This window comes from Arachis hypogaea, chromosome 9 (assembly GCF_003086295.3).
Source record: "Arachis hypogaea cultivar Tifrunner chromosome 9, arahy.Tifrunner.gnm2.J5K5, whole genome shotgun sequence".
In the NCBI taxonomy this organism is placed as follows: Eukaryota; Viridiplantae; Streptophyta; class Magnoliopsida; order Fabales; family Fabaceae; genus Arachis; species Arachis hypogaea.
This window is the reverse complement of record NC_092044.1, coordinates 115,472,670-115,487,951: the sequence shown is the minus strand read 5'-3', so window position 1 is coordinate 115,487,951 and position 15,282 is coordinate 115,472,670. Positions and strand designations below refer to the sequence as shown.

At 32.0% G+C, this 15,282-nt stretch overlaps 2 protein-coding genes across 3 annotated transcripts; one reads left to right on the top strand and one right to left on the bottom strand.

Moving 5' to 3' along the window:
• The first annotated feature begins 1,849 nt into the window (after positions 1–1,849).
• LOC112709575 (uncharacterized) lies at positions 1,850–3,254 on the top strand. The gene is made up of 4 exons (XM_025761460.1): positions 1,850–1,994; positions 2,161–2,524; positions 2,688–2,806; positions 2,887–3,254. The coding sequence occupies exons 1-4, from the start codon at positions 1,850–1,852 to the stop codon at positions 3,252–3,254; spliced, it is 996 nt and encodes a 331-aa protein (XP_025617245.1).
• Positions 3,255–9,809: 6,555 nt separating this feature from the next.
• LOC112712306 (UPF0725 protein At1g23960) lies at positions 9,810–12,109 on the bottom strand. 2 transcript variants are annotated; one of them, XM_025765157.2, is made up of 4 exons: positions 11,785–12,109; positions 11,542–11,670; positions 11,240–11,425; positions 9,810–10,099 (listed from the first exon to the last, which is right to left on the bottom strand). In XM_025765157.2, exons 1-3 carry the CDS (start codon positions 11,980–11,982, stop codon positions 11,249–11,251), a joined length of 504 nt encoding a protein of 167 aa, XP_025620942.1. In that variant the 5' UTR covers positions 11,983–12,109; the 3' UTR covers positions 9,810–10,099; positions 11,240–11,248. The 2 variants fall into 2 exon arrangements, with proteins under 2 accessions (XP_025620942.1, XP_025620941.1); XM_025765156.2 differs by lacking the exon at positions 9,810–10,099 and having other exon boundaries at positions 10,864–11,425; positions 11,785–12,105.
• Between the last annotated feature and the right edge of the window lie 3,173 nt (positions 12,110–15,282).

Sequence of the window (15,282 nt, the reverse complement as noted above, 5' to 3'; positions counted from 1 at the left end):
ACTAACACTTCAAAAGATATTGATAGATCTTCTAAAACAATATTCTAATAAATGTTACAAAAAAAATTTATTAACAACATTAAGAAAATATTACCATTAACTTAAATCCACAAAATATTCTCCGTACAAATTAAACCAAGATATAACTTGGATAGTTTTTATATACATAAGCATATCTGACTGCAATTAAAAAACCTATTAAACAGAATCACAAAACGAAAACGTGATATATAAATGATTGAGGCACTTAATTATCCATAACAAGAGACGATTTATTCAAGCATTGAATCAGTGTTTTTAAATGACGGTTATGGCAGCGTCATAACGGTATGGCGTGGTGGGTTTTGACCCTGCTGCCATTTACTGGGTGCCGCTATGGAGTTATAACGGGGGGTGCCATAGCGGCCGCAATTGCGGTGGCGCCATCGCGAGACGCAATACATATGGCGGAAATATCGGGGTGTTTCAGGCTTTCCAAAAAAAAATTGAGGATAGTTTGGGTAATTTAATAAATCTAAGTCAGATCACACTAACCACTAACCCCTAATTTTCAGCCCCTCATTCATAACTCCCTCTCTGCCTCTTGTTCAAAAAAAAAACCCTCTTCGTCTTTGTTTTCTCATCTCTGCAAACCAGATTCCTTCACCACGCTACCATCCATCGCCGCCGCTCATCTAGCTGCCCGTCGCGCCACCCAATGCGCCACCCAACGCGCCGCCCGTCTCTATTCTCTCAACACTGCTGCTCTGCCTGCTCATCACCTTTTCACAATGCTGGTTCGTGCCCCTTCTTCTTTGCTCCTATCTTTTTCTTTCCTCTCTTTCCTGCTGCCCATTCTTTCTCTGCCCATACTTTCTCAATAATCAGTAATAGTGTTAAACTTCTCATCCTCCATTTTTTCCCATTCAGTATACAATGTCCACTTCTAAACAAGTCCTTGATTCTAATGCTCCTACCCTTGCCTCTGCTGGTCCTACTGTTGGTGCTACCCCTGTTGGTCCCGCTCCCACTGCTCCTGTCCGTTCTAATAGAGTTGACCCAGGCTGGAAATATATTAGTACCGTAGAAGAAGGAAATACCAATGACACCGTATGTACTTTTTGTGGAAAATTTATGAAAAGAGGCATCACACGGGCAAAAGAGCACTTAATGATCAAGCCTGGAAACGTTGTTGGATGTAAAATGATTCCAAAAGATGTTATTATTGAATTATGGGAGTATTACCATCAGAAAAAAAAAACGAGGAAGACAAAGTGCCACCCCAGAAAGCACCGAAGAACAGAGTGTCAATGCTAAGGAACTTAACCTAGAGAGTTTGGGGTTTGGATTGTCGGAGGAAGATGCTCAAGGGATTGATGAACCTCATAATTAAGCTCCAATGGCAGCAACTAGAGGGGGTGCAAGTAGTGCTAGAGGGGGTGCAACTAGCATGAGAGGTCCAATGGACTTATTTGTTAGAAAACTTGAAACTGCCATTGCAAGAAACAAAAGAGAGAAATTGAGGCAGCAGAACATCAAGGAAGCATGTAATAAGGAAGCAATTCGTAGAGTTCATCGATACATAGTACGATGGTTCTACCAAGCTGAGATTCCATTGAACCTGGTAAAGTTAAAGAGTTTTCAAGAAATGTTGTGGGCTGTTGGAAGCTTTGGTCCCAATTTACCCGCTCCTAGTTATCATGCTCTAAGGATTCCGCTGCTTAATGAGGAGTTGGATTACACCAAAGGATTGTTGAAGGGTCATAAAGAACAATGAGAAAAATATGGTTGCTCTATTATGTCAAATGCTTGGAGGGATAAAAGGCAAAGGAGCATTATTAATTTTCTTGTAAACTCTCCAGTTGGGACAATGTTTTTGAAGTCTATTGATGCTTCTGATTATGTGAAGACTAGTGAGAAATTATTTGAGCTTCTTGATGATGTTGTCGAGAAAATTGGTGAGCACAACGTTGTTCAAGTTGTAACTGATAATTGGAGTAATTATGTTCTTGCCGGTAAGTTACTGATGGAAAAAAGGCCAAATTTGTTTTGGACTCCTAGTGCTACCCACTGTTTGGATTTGATGCTTGAGGACATTGGAAAATTACCATTAATTCAAAAAACCATAAAAAAGGGCCATCTTGATGGTTAACTTCATTTATAGTCACTCTAGCACGTTAGCAATGTTGAGACACTTCACAAATGGCAAGGAGTTGGTAAGGCATGTAGTCACCCGATTTGCCACTTCATTTCTCTCTTTGAAAAGGCTTTATGAGGAGAAAGAAAATTTGAGGAGAATGTTCACCTCAGATGAATGGGCAAAGAATAAGTTGTCAAATGAGGCGAAGGGGAGGGAGGCAACAACGATTGTTATCATGCCCTCTTTTTGGAATCATGTCAAGTACACCCTTAAGATCATCGGCCCTCTTGTTCGGGTACTTAGACTTGTTGATGGAGAGAAGAAGCCACCAATGAGATATATTTATGAAGCAATGGAGAAGGCAAAGGAATGTGTCGTGAAAACATTTCTTAATGATGAGAGCAAGTACAATGATGTTTTTAAAATCATTGACAACAGATGGAATTGCCAACTTCATCGTCCGTTGCATGCAGCCGGTCATTTTCTAAATCCCGAGTTGTTTTATGACAACCCTCGGATTGAGCTGGATTTAGAAGTTACAAAGGGGGTTGTTTGAGTGCATCACTAGATTGGTGCCAAGTCAAGCTGTGCAACAGAAGATATTGGAGGAGCAAGCACTATACAAGGCCGGCTATGGACTTTTTGGATCAGATTTTGCAAAATCTCAAAAGAAAAAGATTTCACTCGGTAAGATTGTTATAAATTTTACAAAACTTTATAAATTTAGTTCGATTAAAAGTTTAGACAAATTTATTTTAATTTTATAGCATTTTGGTGGCGAACATATGGGCATGAAGCTCCAAACATGCAAGACCTTGCTATCAAGATTTTGAGCTTGACTTGTAGTGCTTCTAGATGTGAGCACAATTGGAGTATATTTGAGCACATTCATACTAAGAAAAGAAATAGGCTTGATCATGAAAGGATGGAGATTTTGGTCTTCATAAAGTATAACCAACAACTCATCGAGAGGTACAACCTTAAAGATGAAGTTAATCCTATTGCACTCAATGATATTGATGAGTGTAATGAGTGGTTAGTGGGAGAAATTAGGACTACCACCTTTCGAGATGATAGTGTGGATGATGATGCTGATTTGGTTCATCAAGATCAAGATGACAATACTTTGAGTTAAAACCTTGTTTTTGAAGCAATGGGAGGACATGAGCCTACAACAAATACTAGAAGACAACAAAATAGAAAAAGAAAAGAACCTCAACTGCAAGAGATTGGACAGAGGGTGGACCAAGTGAGTCTAAGACTTCAAAAAAAGGAAAAGGAAAGACAGTAATTGTGGAAGAAGAACCAGAATTTGAAGATGAAGAGATTCTGAAAATGAAGAAGAATAAGAAAAGGAGATTTAATTCAATGATACCAAAACAGAGGATGATGAGGGACATAGAGACATGATAATAATGGTGTTAATTTGGATGAATTTGATGAGAACTAGAATCTAGATGGTCTATAGTTTTTATGTGTTGTGTCTTCTATTTTATAGCTTACTTATGACTTTTGAATTATGATTTGAACTTGATGTTATGTTTATTTGCTAAATTTGCTGCTATATTTGCTATATTAATTGGATATTTTATGGCTAGAAAGTTGCTTATATAGATAGATTTTATAGTTTATTATATTTGTAATTTTTCTGCATGTTTTTTTGTACATATGTGTATTTTTTAGGTAATTCGCCATTTTCGCCATTTTCTGCAACGCCATCCGCTATAACTTTATGGCGGATTTTTGACTCACCGCCATGAGCCGCCATCCGCAATAAAAAACTATGCATTGAATACAATATCTTTTAGATGCTAGGATATACAAAAAAACCAGAAACAACTACTTAAATAACTTAATACTCAAATTGGGAGGTTAGGATTCGACAATGGATGCGACTAAGTGAATTGTGCAAATCAGGTTAATCCAGAACCAGGCATTCCTCTCTGCATATAATAACCAGACAACGCCATTTGGTCCCCACGATCCATGCATTTACTCTTCAAGCTTCTCTAATCTCAAGAATATTTCACAAGATTCGAACCCCACAATGTTCAATACGCCAAATCTTTAACACCTAACTCTGTTCTCATAAGCAGTCAACAACAAATTTTAACGGGGAAATGCACAAAATCAGAATACTGCATACAAAAATCAATAAAACTCAATGTCCAAAGTGCTTAAATTATAAGATTAGTAACTGCAGTTGGAGAAGAACAACAGAAGTCATTCAAATTAAATCAGAAACTAAACCCTATAGATATATATATATACATGTTTGAAGGCCTAAATAACTACTATATGTTCAAAAGGAAGAGAAAAGGACTTCAAGATATAAAGGCGCGTGCGCACACACACATGCAAAAGACAACCATAAAGTACAAGACAAAAATTGAAAGCATAACTAACCCTGTGAAATAAAGGCGAAAAAACTCTACAATAGTTCCATCAACCAAAACAGCAAAGACAAAAAGAGAAGCTGGTTTCACACAGCTTACCAAACTTTATAGAAAACAACTAAAAGGCTTCACATTAAAGATAAAAGACCAGGATGAACTGCAACATGTCCACTCACACACCAACCCATTATAAAACCTTAAACACCGAGCAAAATTGGCAAACACCCCAAACACTCCATAATGTTCCTTATTTATTCAAAGATGACTAGATTTTATTTGTCACAATAATATACTAATATAGTGTGAAATAACAGAGTATAGCCAATAAAAATGGCTTTGAAGTATTTGAGCTTACCACATAAGAGGTCATATCCAACTTTACATCATGGGCCATGCTCTCAGCAGCAGCAAGTCTAGCATTCAGTGCAAATATAAACATGAAGAATATGTATGTTATCTATATATAGCTCAACTAGTTTTTTGAGACGATATATATGACATCTAGCTAGCATCGCCACGGTACACATATATATATAAACTCATCTTCCATTCTTTTCATATACCTGCCACTTTATATATATTAACTAGGTTTCAGCCATCAACAATTATTATTTACACTTATCTGGTATATGTTGCGAACATGACACAAATTGGCTTACATAATTTCCCCATCTTGATGCCAGCAAATTACAGATAGAGCCTATATAGGATCGGATTACTTGCTTATCAAATAAATGAATATAATATAGGATATACTATGGGAAGAAAATGGTAATTAAGTTAATTTTACTATATAAGCTAAGCAAGTATTAATGTAGCTTCTCATTTTCTGGAAGTCAAACGTTAATCAATTAAGGTTAGCATATGAATATGTAATGACGAGTGGAGTAGGACAAGACGAATATAGCCCATGGTGGGCTTTGGCATTGATTTATTAACGACCAAAATGATATAGTTATTTTCCATGTTAGCGGGGAGTGAAGGGCATAAGGATAATTTCACAAAGTTGAAAAGAAATGAGGCTATAAAGGGTGGTGGCGAGGTGCTGTTAGCGAACAGAAAACAAAGTAAGAGACAGAAGCGAGGCAAGGAGAAGAAAGCACACATATATATCTAGATTATAGGTAGCTAGCAGGTATGGGTTTAGAAGGGAGTGATACGTCGTCGTTTATGAGGGATTTTCTAGATAAGTGAGGCAGTGGTAACTTGAAAGGAGATGTGTTGAAACTTGAAAGTAGTTCCATTTCAGAGGCGTGATTTGGTAAGGTTTGTATCTGATGTTTATTTTTCTTCTTTTAAAAAATTATATTTTCTAACATTTATTTTACAAATTTTGTTAAAAGTATAAGTTTATTAGTATTAGTATAACTAACATTTCAAAAAGTGTTAATAAATGTCCACACTCTAGTAGTGCTCCTTCTTTACTTTACTGATTCTATTTTTGCTACTGTTACATTGAGGATATTATCCTCTGATACTGTTTTATACTCGCTGCTATTACTTCCTGAATTAAGATTCATATTTCACCCTTCCAACGGGTAAGTTAGATTAAATTGTGTGTGCCCCAAGAGCCCAATACTCACTCACATGCACACATCTAAACCCTAAAATACACTAATTAAATGTAGCCTCCTTTCGTTATTTTGAAATGCAGAATAACAAGAACCACCTCTAAAGTCAAAATCTAATACAAACCACAAGGATGAGACATTTGAAATAATTATGTTTATAATTTTTCATTTGTCAACATTCTTATAAACAAGAACATCAAATAACACTAGAAAAAGATATCTTAAGGAGACAATAAATGAACTTATGAACCTCACGGGAAGCTACAATGAAATCTAAGCATAATGGGTAAAGCAAAATACTGAAAAAGCAATAACTTTCATGGTTAAAAAATGACAAAGGTAATGTGAGTGATATAATTATGCAAATGACTTAACAACCGTATAAATAGTTATTCGGAATCACAATCAAAATATAAAAACCTTGTTATTAAGCAATAATGCAATGACATAGAAAACGTCATATATATATATATATATATATATATATATATATATATATATATAAAACATAATATTGGTAATTATCTTGCAACAACAATTAGAAGGAAAAATAACAAAGGATTAGACATAAAAACTAAAGATTGAAGGGTTGTGTGTATATCTAGCTGACCCAAAATAAACAGAACATCAGAAGAGAAGCACAACAAATACAAATCGGGATATTAAATTAAATTAAACTAAAGGAGATGCTTGTTATCTCGGTATTCTTTATTACAATTCAAATAAGTGCCATAAGAACATCAGAAGTTGGGAACAAATGACAAGTGCTTAAATTCAATACGGACAACATTGTGTTGGTAAGCTAATTGAAGTATTAGATAGCATTGTGTTTGGAAATGCAATATTTGCAGAGTTGTTTTACTGTTTTTGAACTACAAAACATTTTTTCCTGGGATAGGAGAATTACATTTCAAAATTAATGAGAAATATATGCATGATTTCTTTAGTGATTTATTTGAGTTGAATTATGTGCCTGTTTTATGCTTGCTAATTTTAGATTATGTTTGTTGTCTTAATTCTTATGATCTGCTGCATTGATTTCTGGCTGCTACCTGTGATAATGGTGTTTTAGATTGAAACATTACTTGGGAGTTGGGAAGACTGCAAACTTTAATGAGCTGATGGCTGTTGTGGCTATCGAAGGTGGCGAAAATAGAGACGTCGAAGAAAATAATGCATGAGGGTTATGAAAATTAAATCAAAGTTTTGAACTCGAAATTTATTTTATACTTGAGTATTAATGTATAAAATAATTGTAGCAAAAATTATATGTTGCTAATTACTGTTTGATTTGTCTTGCAATAAAAATTGCATACTATATTTATAGGTTTTGTAATAAAAAAGCACTGAAAATTTATATTGTACAGTAATAAAGGTAAAGTCAGAAAAATGGAATTTTTTTTTTTAATTTGATAAGACTATCGCTACGCTTTAAAAGTGTGGCTGTATCTCTTATTATCGCCACGCTTTAAAAGCATGACCATATCTGTTACTATCGTCATGCTTTTTAAGCGTGGCAATTCGCAAAAGCGTGGCGTTAGAGCAACCGACACGCTAGTAGATATGACCCTTTCAAAAGCGTGACGAAAAGCTATTGCTATGCTTTTTTCAAATTTTCGCCACGCTTTTGTTTTCTTGTAGTACCACTTCAATATCAAGGATGTTGGTGTCTTGAAAGAAACCATCGTTAAACTTGGCAAGAATGAGGTATCTCTCTTACTTTCATCCCATTTCAAATTTCTTCCAACTTTTTTATATTAACCTTTAAAGTATGTGTTACAGGACTTAAAGCTACTCAAGGCATCCATGGAGTCCCAGATCGTTCTCACGAGCGTTTTCTTAGCTTGATGCTTCTGCCATCTTAAGCGTTTAAATAATTAATAGTTTAACTTCTACTATGAGATGGATATGACTATATGTTTTGTTGGGTTTGCTTAAATTTAACGTTAAGACTGCATTCTTTGTTTTAGAACTTGTTTGCATATTTTTCATGCAGCTTCTTCAGGTTTAATTTGATGAACTCTATTATATCTCCGCCTTGTCAATTCGTTTTTAATTTTGTCTTCTATTTATTTATTAATAAGTCGTCGTCTTTTTTCTTTTCATTTTTTAATCTCGAGTTTATTTCTTATTATCTGGCTTCCTTTCTTCACAATTAAACTAATGATTTCAATCGTGCATGCAAAGCCACCTCACTACTTAAGCATTTTGATTTAAGCACATACAATAAATCAAGATTGAACGAGTACGTTAGTTAAATTATATTCCATGGTGATATTGTACTTGTAAATTGTAATTTTAGTCTTCTATATATGCTGCTTAATTAGAGTTTATTTATAGACCACTTATTTTGAGGGTAACGAAAAGTTGGTGTTCACCCTATTTTGATGTTTCCATTCCATCTCAACCCTCCCCCTCCTCCAACTCACGTTTCCTCCTCCTACCATGCCACAACGAAAACGGCGCCGTAGCTTCAACCGCCGCAAAGTGCAGTGCCGCCGAACGCCGTCCACTATCGCGGCTTCCTCCTCGCGCATCGTAGCCGCCACCAAACGCACAGCCCCACCTCACTTCGCGATTCGTAGTAGTGTCGCCCGACCATTGCAATCCTTTTCCACTCCGCAATTTACAGCAGCAAAGACAACCACCGTAGCCCCTCTTCCTCGCGTTGGCAGCTACGCCCCCGACCACCGCAGCGACCTCCATCTCACAATTCGCAGCAGCGTTGCCCGACCACCGTACCACCTCTCCCATCATAATTCACAGCTCTGCTAATCAACCTCTTCTGCCAAACTTGGCGATGCCTGGATTTGGCCCCGGGCAAGCAAAGCTTCTTGTGATGCCGGTTCATCCATTCTTGGCAACGCAACAACTTGCCCAGTGGCTCATAGCAAGATCTCATGAGTTGCATGCCTCTTGAACCTTACATGTGAAATTTCATTCCTATATTCTTTATTTAAAGGAAAGCCATAACGTGGATGGTTTAGTTAGATATGATTAAAATATGTTGGTTGTTCAATTCACTAGGCATACAGATGATTATTTTTATCCTTAAGTGCCAATAAGGGTCCTTGTTGACGAACGAGCGACGATGAGAAGAATCCCAATGGCAACAATGGGAGCTGGTTAACGACCAAGCAACGACGGCGACAACAGAGGATTTGGAGAAGCTGGTGTTTTGGTAAATTAGGGTATAATGAATGGTTAAAATTTTTGAATTACTGAATGAGATTTTTTGGTTGGATAATTCAAACAGAGTGTTTTTTTTTTTTAACTTCATTAGATCAAATTTTTAACCCATTAGTCACATTGTTTAGATTCTCTATGACCAAAACAGAATATATTTTCCAGGAGTCATTTTGTCAAAAACAAATATTAAGATCTGTGCCAAAATGACTATTTACTCCAAAATGAAACAATGTCAGACAATTACTATATAGCCAGAACAGTAAAAAATCCACCAGTATACTATGGACATAAACACCTCGAAATACTAAATTCAAGCTGAATCTTCGATTTGTAAGTTTGAAATTGTTATAAAAATGTGCACTACTTTTAGAGTGTCCAAGTAGTCAAGCTTAGTGTAGGAATAGCTAAGATAATAGTCATGCCTTTATTTTAAAAAGTGTTTAAACTAGAATGCATACCCAAAACCACCACACAGAAAAGAAACCATAATACAAGTTATCCTTGCAAGAAAATATCATATTTGACGAAATATGCTTTACAAAAGATAGTTCAAATTCTCTGATAAGAAAATGTAACGTTCAAACAATGTGTTTCGAGTTCCGCATTGTCTTATCACTAAAGTTCTAATGTTTTAGAATTGGAACTCATGCCTTTAAAAAGTCCTTCAAAAACTTTAAGACGGCTTAACCATGTCAATTTTAAATATTACAGAGCAACATAGTAACAACACATGTTATTCTTGTTTTAGTATAGGAATTGACCAAACATTTACATAACTAGATTGAGTTGCTCAGCATGCAACATAACTGACTTGGACAAGCTTCCTGAAACCAACATAAGATTAAATTAGAAGAGAAGCCTAGAAACCTTAAAATTCTCAGTATTTTGAAATGCAGAATAACAAGAACCACCTCAAAAGTCAAAATCTAATACAAACCACAAGGATGAGACATTTGAAATAATTATGTTTATAATTTTTCATTTGTCAACATTCTTATAAACAAGAACATCAAATAACACTAGAAGAAGATATCTTAATGAGACAAGAAATGAACTTATGAACCTCACAGGAAGCTACAGTGAAATCTAAGCATAATAGGTAAAGCAAAAAAGCAATAACTTTCATGGTTAAAAAAAGACAAAAGGTGATATGAGTAATATAATTATGCAAGTGACTTAACAATCGTAAAAATAGTTATTCGGAATCACAATCAAAATATAAAAGCCTTGTTATTAAGCAATAATGCAATGACATAGAAAACCTCATTTTCATATTATCAAAATATAGAATCTGCAAATAGGTGTCACAGCTCATATATCATATATCATATATAGAATTATAGATGACATACAATTGGAAATTATCTTGCAACAACACTTAGAAGGAAAAATAATTAAGGATTAGACATAAAAACTAAAGATTGAAGGGTTGTGTGTATATCTAGCTAAACCAAAATAAACAAAACATCAGAAGAGAAGCACAACAAATACAAATCGGAATAATCAAATTAAATTAAACTAAAGGAGATGCTTGTTGCCTCGATATTCTTTATTACAATTCAAATAAGTGCCATAAGAACATCAGAAGTTGGGAACAAATGACAAATGCTTAAATTCAACACGGACAACAAGAATATGAAATATTTGAATTCATTACATCTCTAATTTGTCATTTATCAACAATCATACATTATCAAGGAACATCAACTAAAAATTAATTTATAGATCTTAATGGCATACAAACTAAACACGTTCTGTCAATAGATGTGAACATTCACCAATATATGGATGATAGATAGAGAATTAGTCAATGTCTACTTTGGGCAGAATATTTAAAAGGCAAAACCATTAGGCACAAATTAAGATCCAAAGGTGATTGGGATTATGTGCTATATCTCACTAGTTTAATCTAACTAGTCTAAACAAACAAAACCATAACAAAAAAGCTCACGTAATATTTATACCTGACAAACTCACAAATGCCTCTCACAAGACATAACCTGCAAACCTTTCATTATCTTTTTCCATACCCTAGCACGGAAGGTTCCAATTGTATTGCCAGATATCGCCTCAAAAGTAATGTAGAACATTACACCAGCAACACCTTGAGAATTTGCTTTCTTAAGCTCATAAAATTCAAATTTTGTTTCCTGCATAAGAGTGCAAACATCCACATGCATAATATAATTAGAAGAATATTTAAAGCACACAATATCACCATACATAGATTAAACTTAGAATCAAAACCATTATAGAAGCAATTTACGTTGTTCTCATTGTAGACTTCCAAAGCTAGCTTGGAATAACCTATCAAGAGACGGCATCTTGGTTCGGTCAAGTTATATGGCTTAATTGAACCAGGTAGCCTGCCTTCAAACTGCTCAACATCGAATCCCTGTAAAGCAAAAATTCAAACCCTAACTAACAAGATCATTATATCACAGAACACGAGAACAAAAGGAGAAAATAGTTAAATCACTAAATGTCTTGTGAGAGATCAGAGGCGTACGTCGCTTTCAATAACCTGCCTCCGATGTTCAAGAATTTCTTCATCAGTCATGAAGCGTCTAGGCTCAACCAGTACATATTCATCGGGATCAGTATCATCTTTTGTCTCTTCCACCATTTCTTCTTCTTTGTCAGAGGCAGCCGTATCCTCAACAACTTTCTCTTCTTCTTCTTCTTTGGAGGAGGTACTGCCTCTCATACAAGGCCGTTTGGCGTGCTGCTCCGTAGTCTCTTGATTCTCTTTCTCTAATTACACGATACGATCATCCAAATCCAACTGATTTCCCTTTTCTACTCATACATTTTCCAATCGCAATAATCAGAATATATACTCACCAAAAAACAAAAATAAATAAAAAAAATCAGAATATCTTTATCTTTATCTTTATCTTTATAGTTTTCTTTGTAGTATAAAAATGAGAAGCTCATATATGAGTTTATTTGCTTAAGTGTCATCACTAGACATTTTTAAAATTATATTTATAAATTATAAATAATTATTTACTTAAGTTGTTATTTTCAAATTCAAAATTATTTGTTTGAGTTGTTTCACTTAAATTGTTATTTTTAAATTTTAAATTATTTTACTAAAGTCATTATTTTTTAAATTTTAAATTATTTTACTTTATCTGCAAATTTAATTCAAATTTAAATTAAAGTCAATTAAATTTAAAAAAATTTAGTCATGAGTCAACTATAAAAATATAAGTTATGAGACATATATAACACCACAATTCAAAGTACATCGATCGCTTTCTTTACATATATCCAAAATCTAAAATTACTCTACTTATTCTAATGGCTGATATTCACAAAATTGCAGAGACCAATCCTACCATTGACAATTTGTGTATACGTATACAACTGATACGGTTATAAACACTACCAAGTTACGAAAATTCTCAATTGTCATACTCAATTGAGATGGTTTGGTTCGACGAAGACGTGAGTTTTTTACTAATTTTTTATATTATTTTAAATTTATATTATTTATATTTTAAATTTGTTTGTTTATCCCCATTTAATTATTTTTTAATTTTTTTATCAACTATAGGGAGGAATAATACACGCTCCTCAATTAAGAGAACTTCTGGGTCTCGATTCATGAATTTGCTAAGAGAAGGAAGTAGAGATACTTGATCCACTTCTATTGGTAAGTTCCAACCAATATTTATAAGTGTACTTTTTATTAAAAAATAATTTATTTTTTGCTTCATTAGTCATTAGTAGTATCTAATTTATAAATAATAATAAATAATTAATTATAATTTTAGGATGTTGACTACACTGGTGATTTGCTTCCAACTTCAAAAGCATTTTCAATCATTAAAGGGGAGAAAGTAGAATGTGCTAAGAGGACTCTTGTGTCTCGATCTATGAATTTGCTAAGAGAAGTCAATGACGGATAATCAATTATTATTTTTTAAATATCAACACTTACATATAATAGATGAGTAAAATAAAATTTAGGAATTTTAATATTAACTTCAATGTAAGTTTATTTATTTGAATTTATTTCAATATTTCATTCTATATATTCGAATTTATTTGTTTTAGTATTTTGTATTTAAATTGTTATTTTAATTTTATTTTGTTACAAAAAATTTTATAATATTTTTTTTGTACTTGAAAGATTTTAATTTGTTAAAAAAATTATTTTTGTTGAAAATAAATATTTTTTTCTATCTTTTTTATTTAAAATATTATTATTGATATGTTAATATTAAAAATATAAAAAAATAAACATACTTTAAAATAATTCTTTACGTTGTTTGATCTTTATAAAATTAAAATAATTAATTAATTATTATTTTTTTAATCGTAACTATTTATTCAATAAAAAATAATTTATAATTTTTTTTCAAATTTTATAAATTTGTTAATTTTTAAAATTTAAAATATAAAATATATATGTATATAGTTTAGTACAATTTTTGTTGGTGTTATTTTTAAGTTGTAATTAGTTTTTTTAAATATAAACACTTACACATATTAGATGAGTAAAACAAAATTTAGAAATTTTAATATTAACTTTGATATAAATTTATTTATTTATATTATTTTAAGATTTTATTCTATAAATTTAAATTTATTTATTTTAATATTTTTATTTAGATTGTTATTTTAATTTTATTTTGTTATAATTATTTTTGTAATATTAAACTTTTTTGTACTTGAAGGATTTTAATTTTTTGAGAAAAAAATTATTTTTGGTGAATAAATCTTTTTCTCTCTTTTTATTTAAAATGTTATTATTGGTATGTTAGTATTAAAAATATAAAAAATAAAATATACTTAAAAAATGTATTATGAGATTAAATAATTTTATAATTGTGGCACAGGAGGCCGTATAAAGAACTTTAGCTATTTATCGGATATAGCTTTCAGTGATGAGATTAACTATCCACACAAATAAATTTTGGATTAATAATCAAATTCATTTTTGAAATATCATTCATTCCTTAAATTAGTCTTTAAATAATTCTTTAGTCATATTAGTCTTTATAAGATAAAACATAAATCAAATTAGTTCTTTCGTTAGTTAGATACTGACATAGTAGGTTAATATATATCACATGTCACAAGATAATTAGTTGACGTGTCAGGTTAGTAACACATAACACGCCACATGTCATTTGACATATAAAAAAATCATTTAGAATAAATATTAAATTTTTAAATATATAATCAATAATAATTTGAAACTTGTTTAAATAGAAAAATTTTACTATAAAAAATTACAATTTGAGAATACAAAATTTTAAAATATAAATAATAAAATAACTTTAAAATAATTTAATTATTTTTATTATTTTATATAAAGATAATTTTATTTATTAAAGTCTAAAAAGTAATATTAAAATTACTTTCAGAAACTATTTTGATTATAAATAACTTTTTTATATGTCAATTGATACGTGGTGTGCTAGGTATCACTGACCTGACACGTCAACTAATCATCTTGTGACATGTGACATTAACTTCCCATATCATCGTCTAACTAACGGAAAAACTAATTTGATTTATATTTTATCTTTTAAGGATTAATATGACTAAAGAATTATTTGAGAACTAATTTAAAAAATAAATTATCTTTTAAAAAACAAATTTGATTATTAATCCGAGATTTATTTGTGTGGAGGGTGGCATGATCATTTTGGCAGTCAAAGAAGTAAAATATGTTGTGCCACATGTACAAATGAATATAAAAATATACTCTAATTTTAAATTAATTTAATATTAAATGAGTCCTAAAATTAGAAGAAAAATTGCATAAAGTTCATATAAATATCTAATATTACTTCATATGTTATATGTCTACTTTTTAATTTTTATAGCGGGTTTTGGCGGGGCAGGGTCAGACCGTTGAGCCGAAGATTTTTATTTTTTTATTTTTATTAAATAAAAGAGTAATTATTATTATAAATTTAATAATTATAAAATTTTTAAACACTTTTTTTTATTCTTCTTTTAGTTATTAATTTTATTTATTTTATTT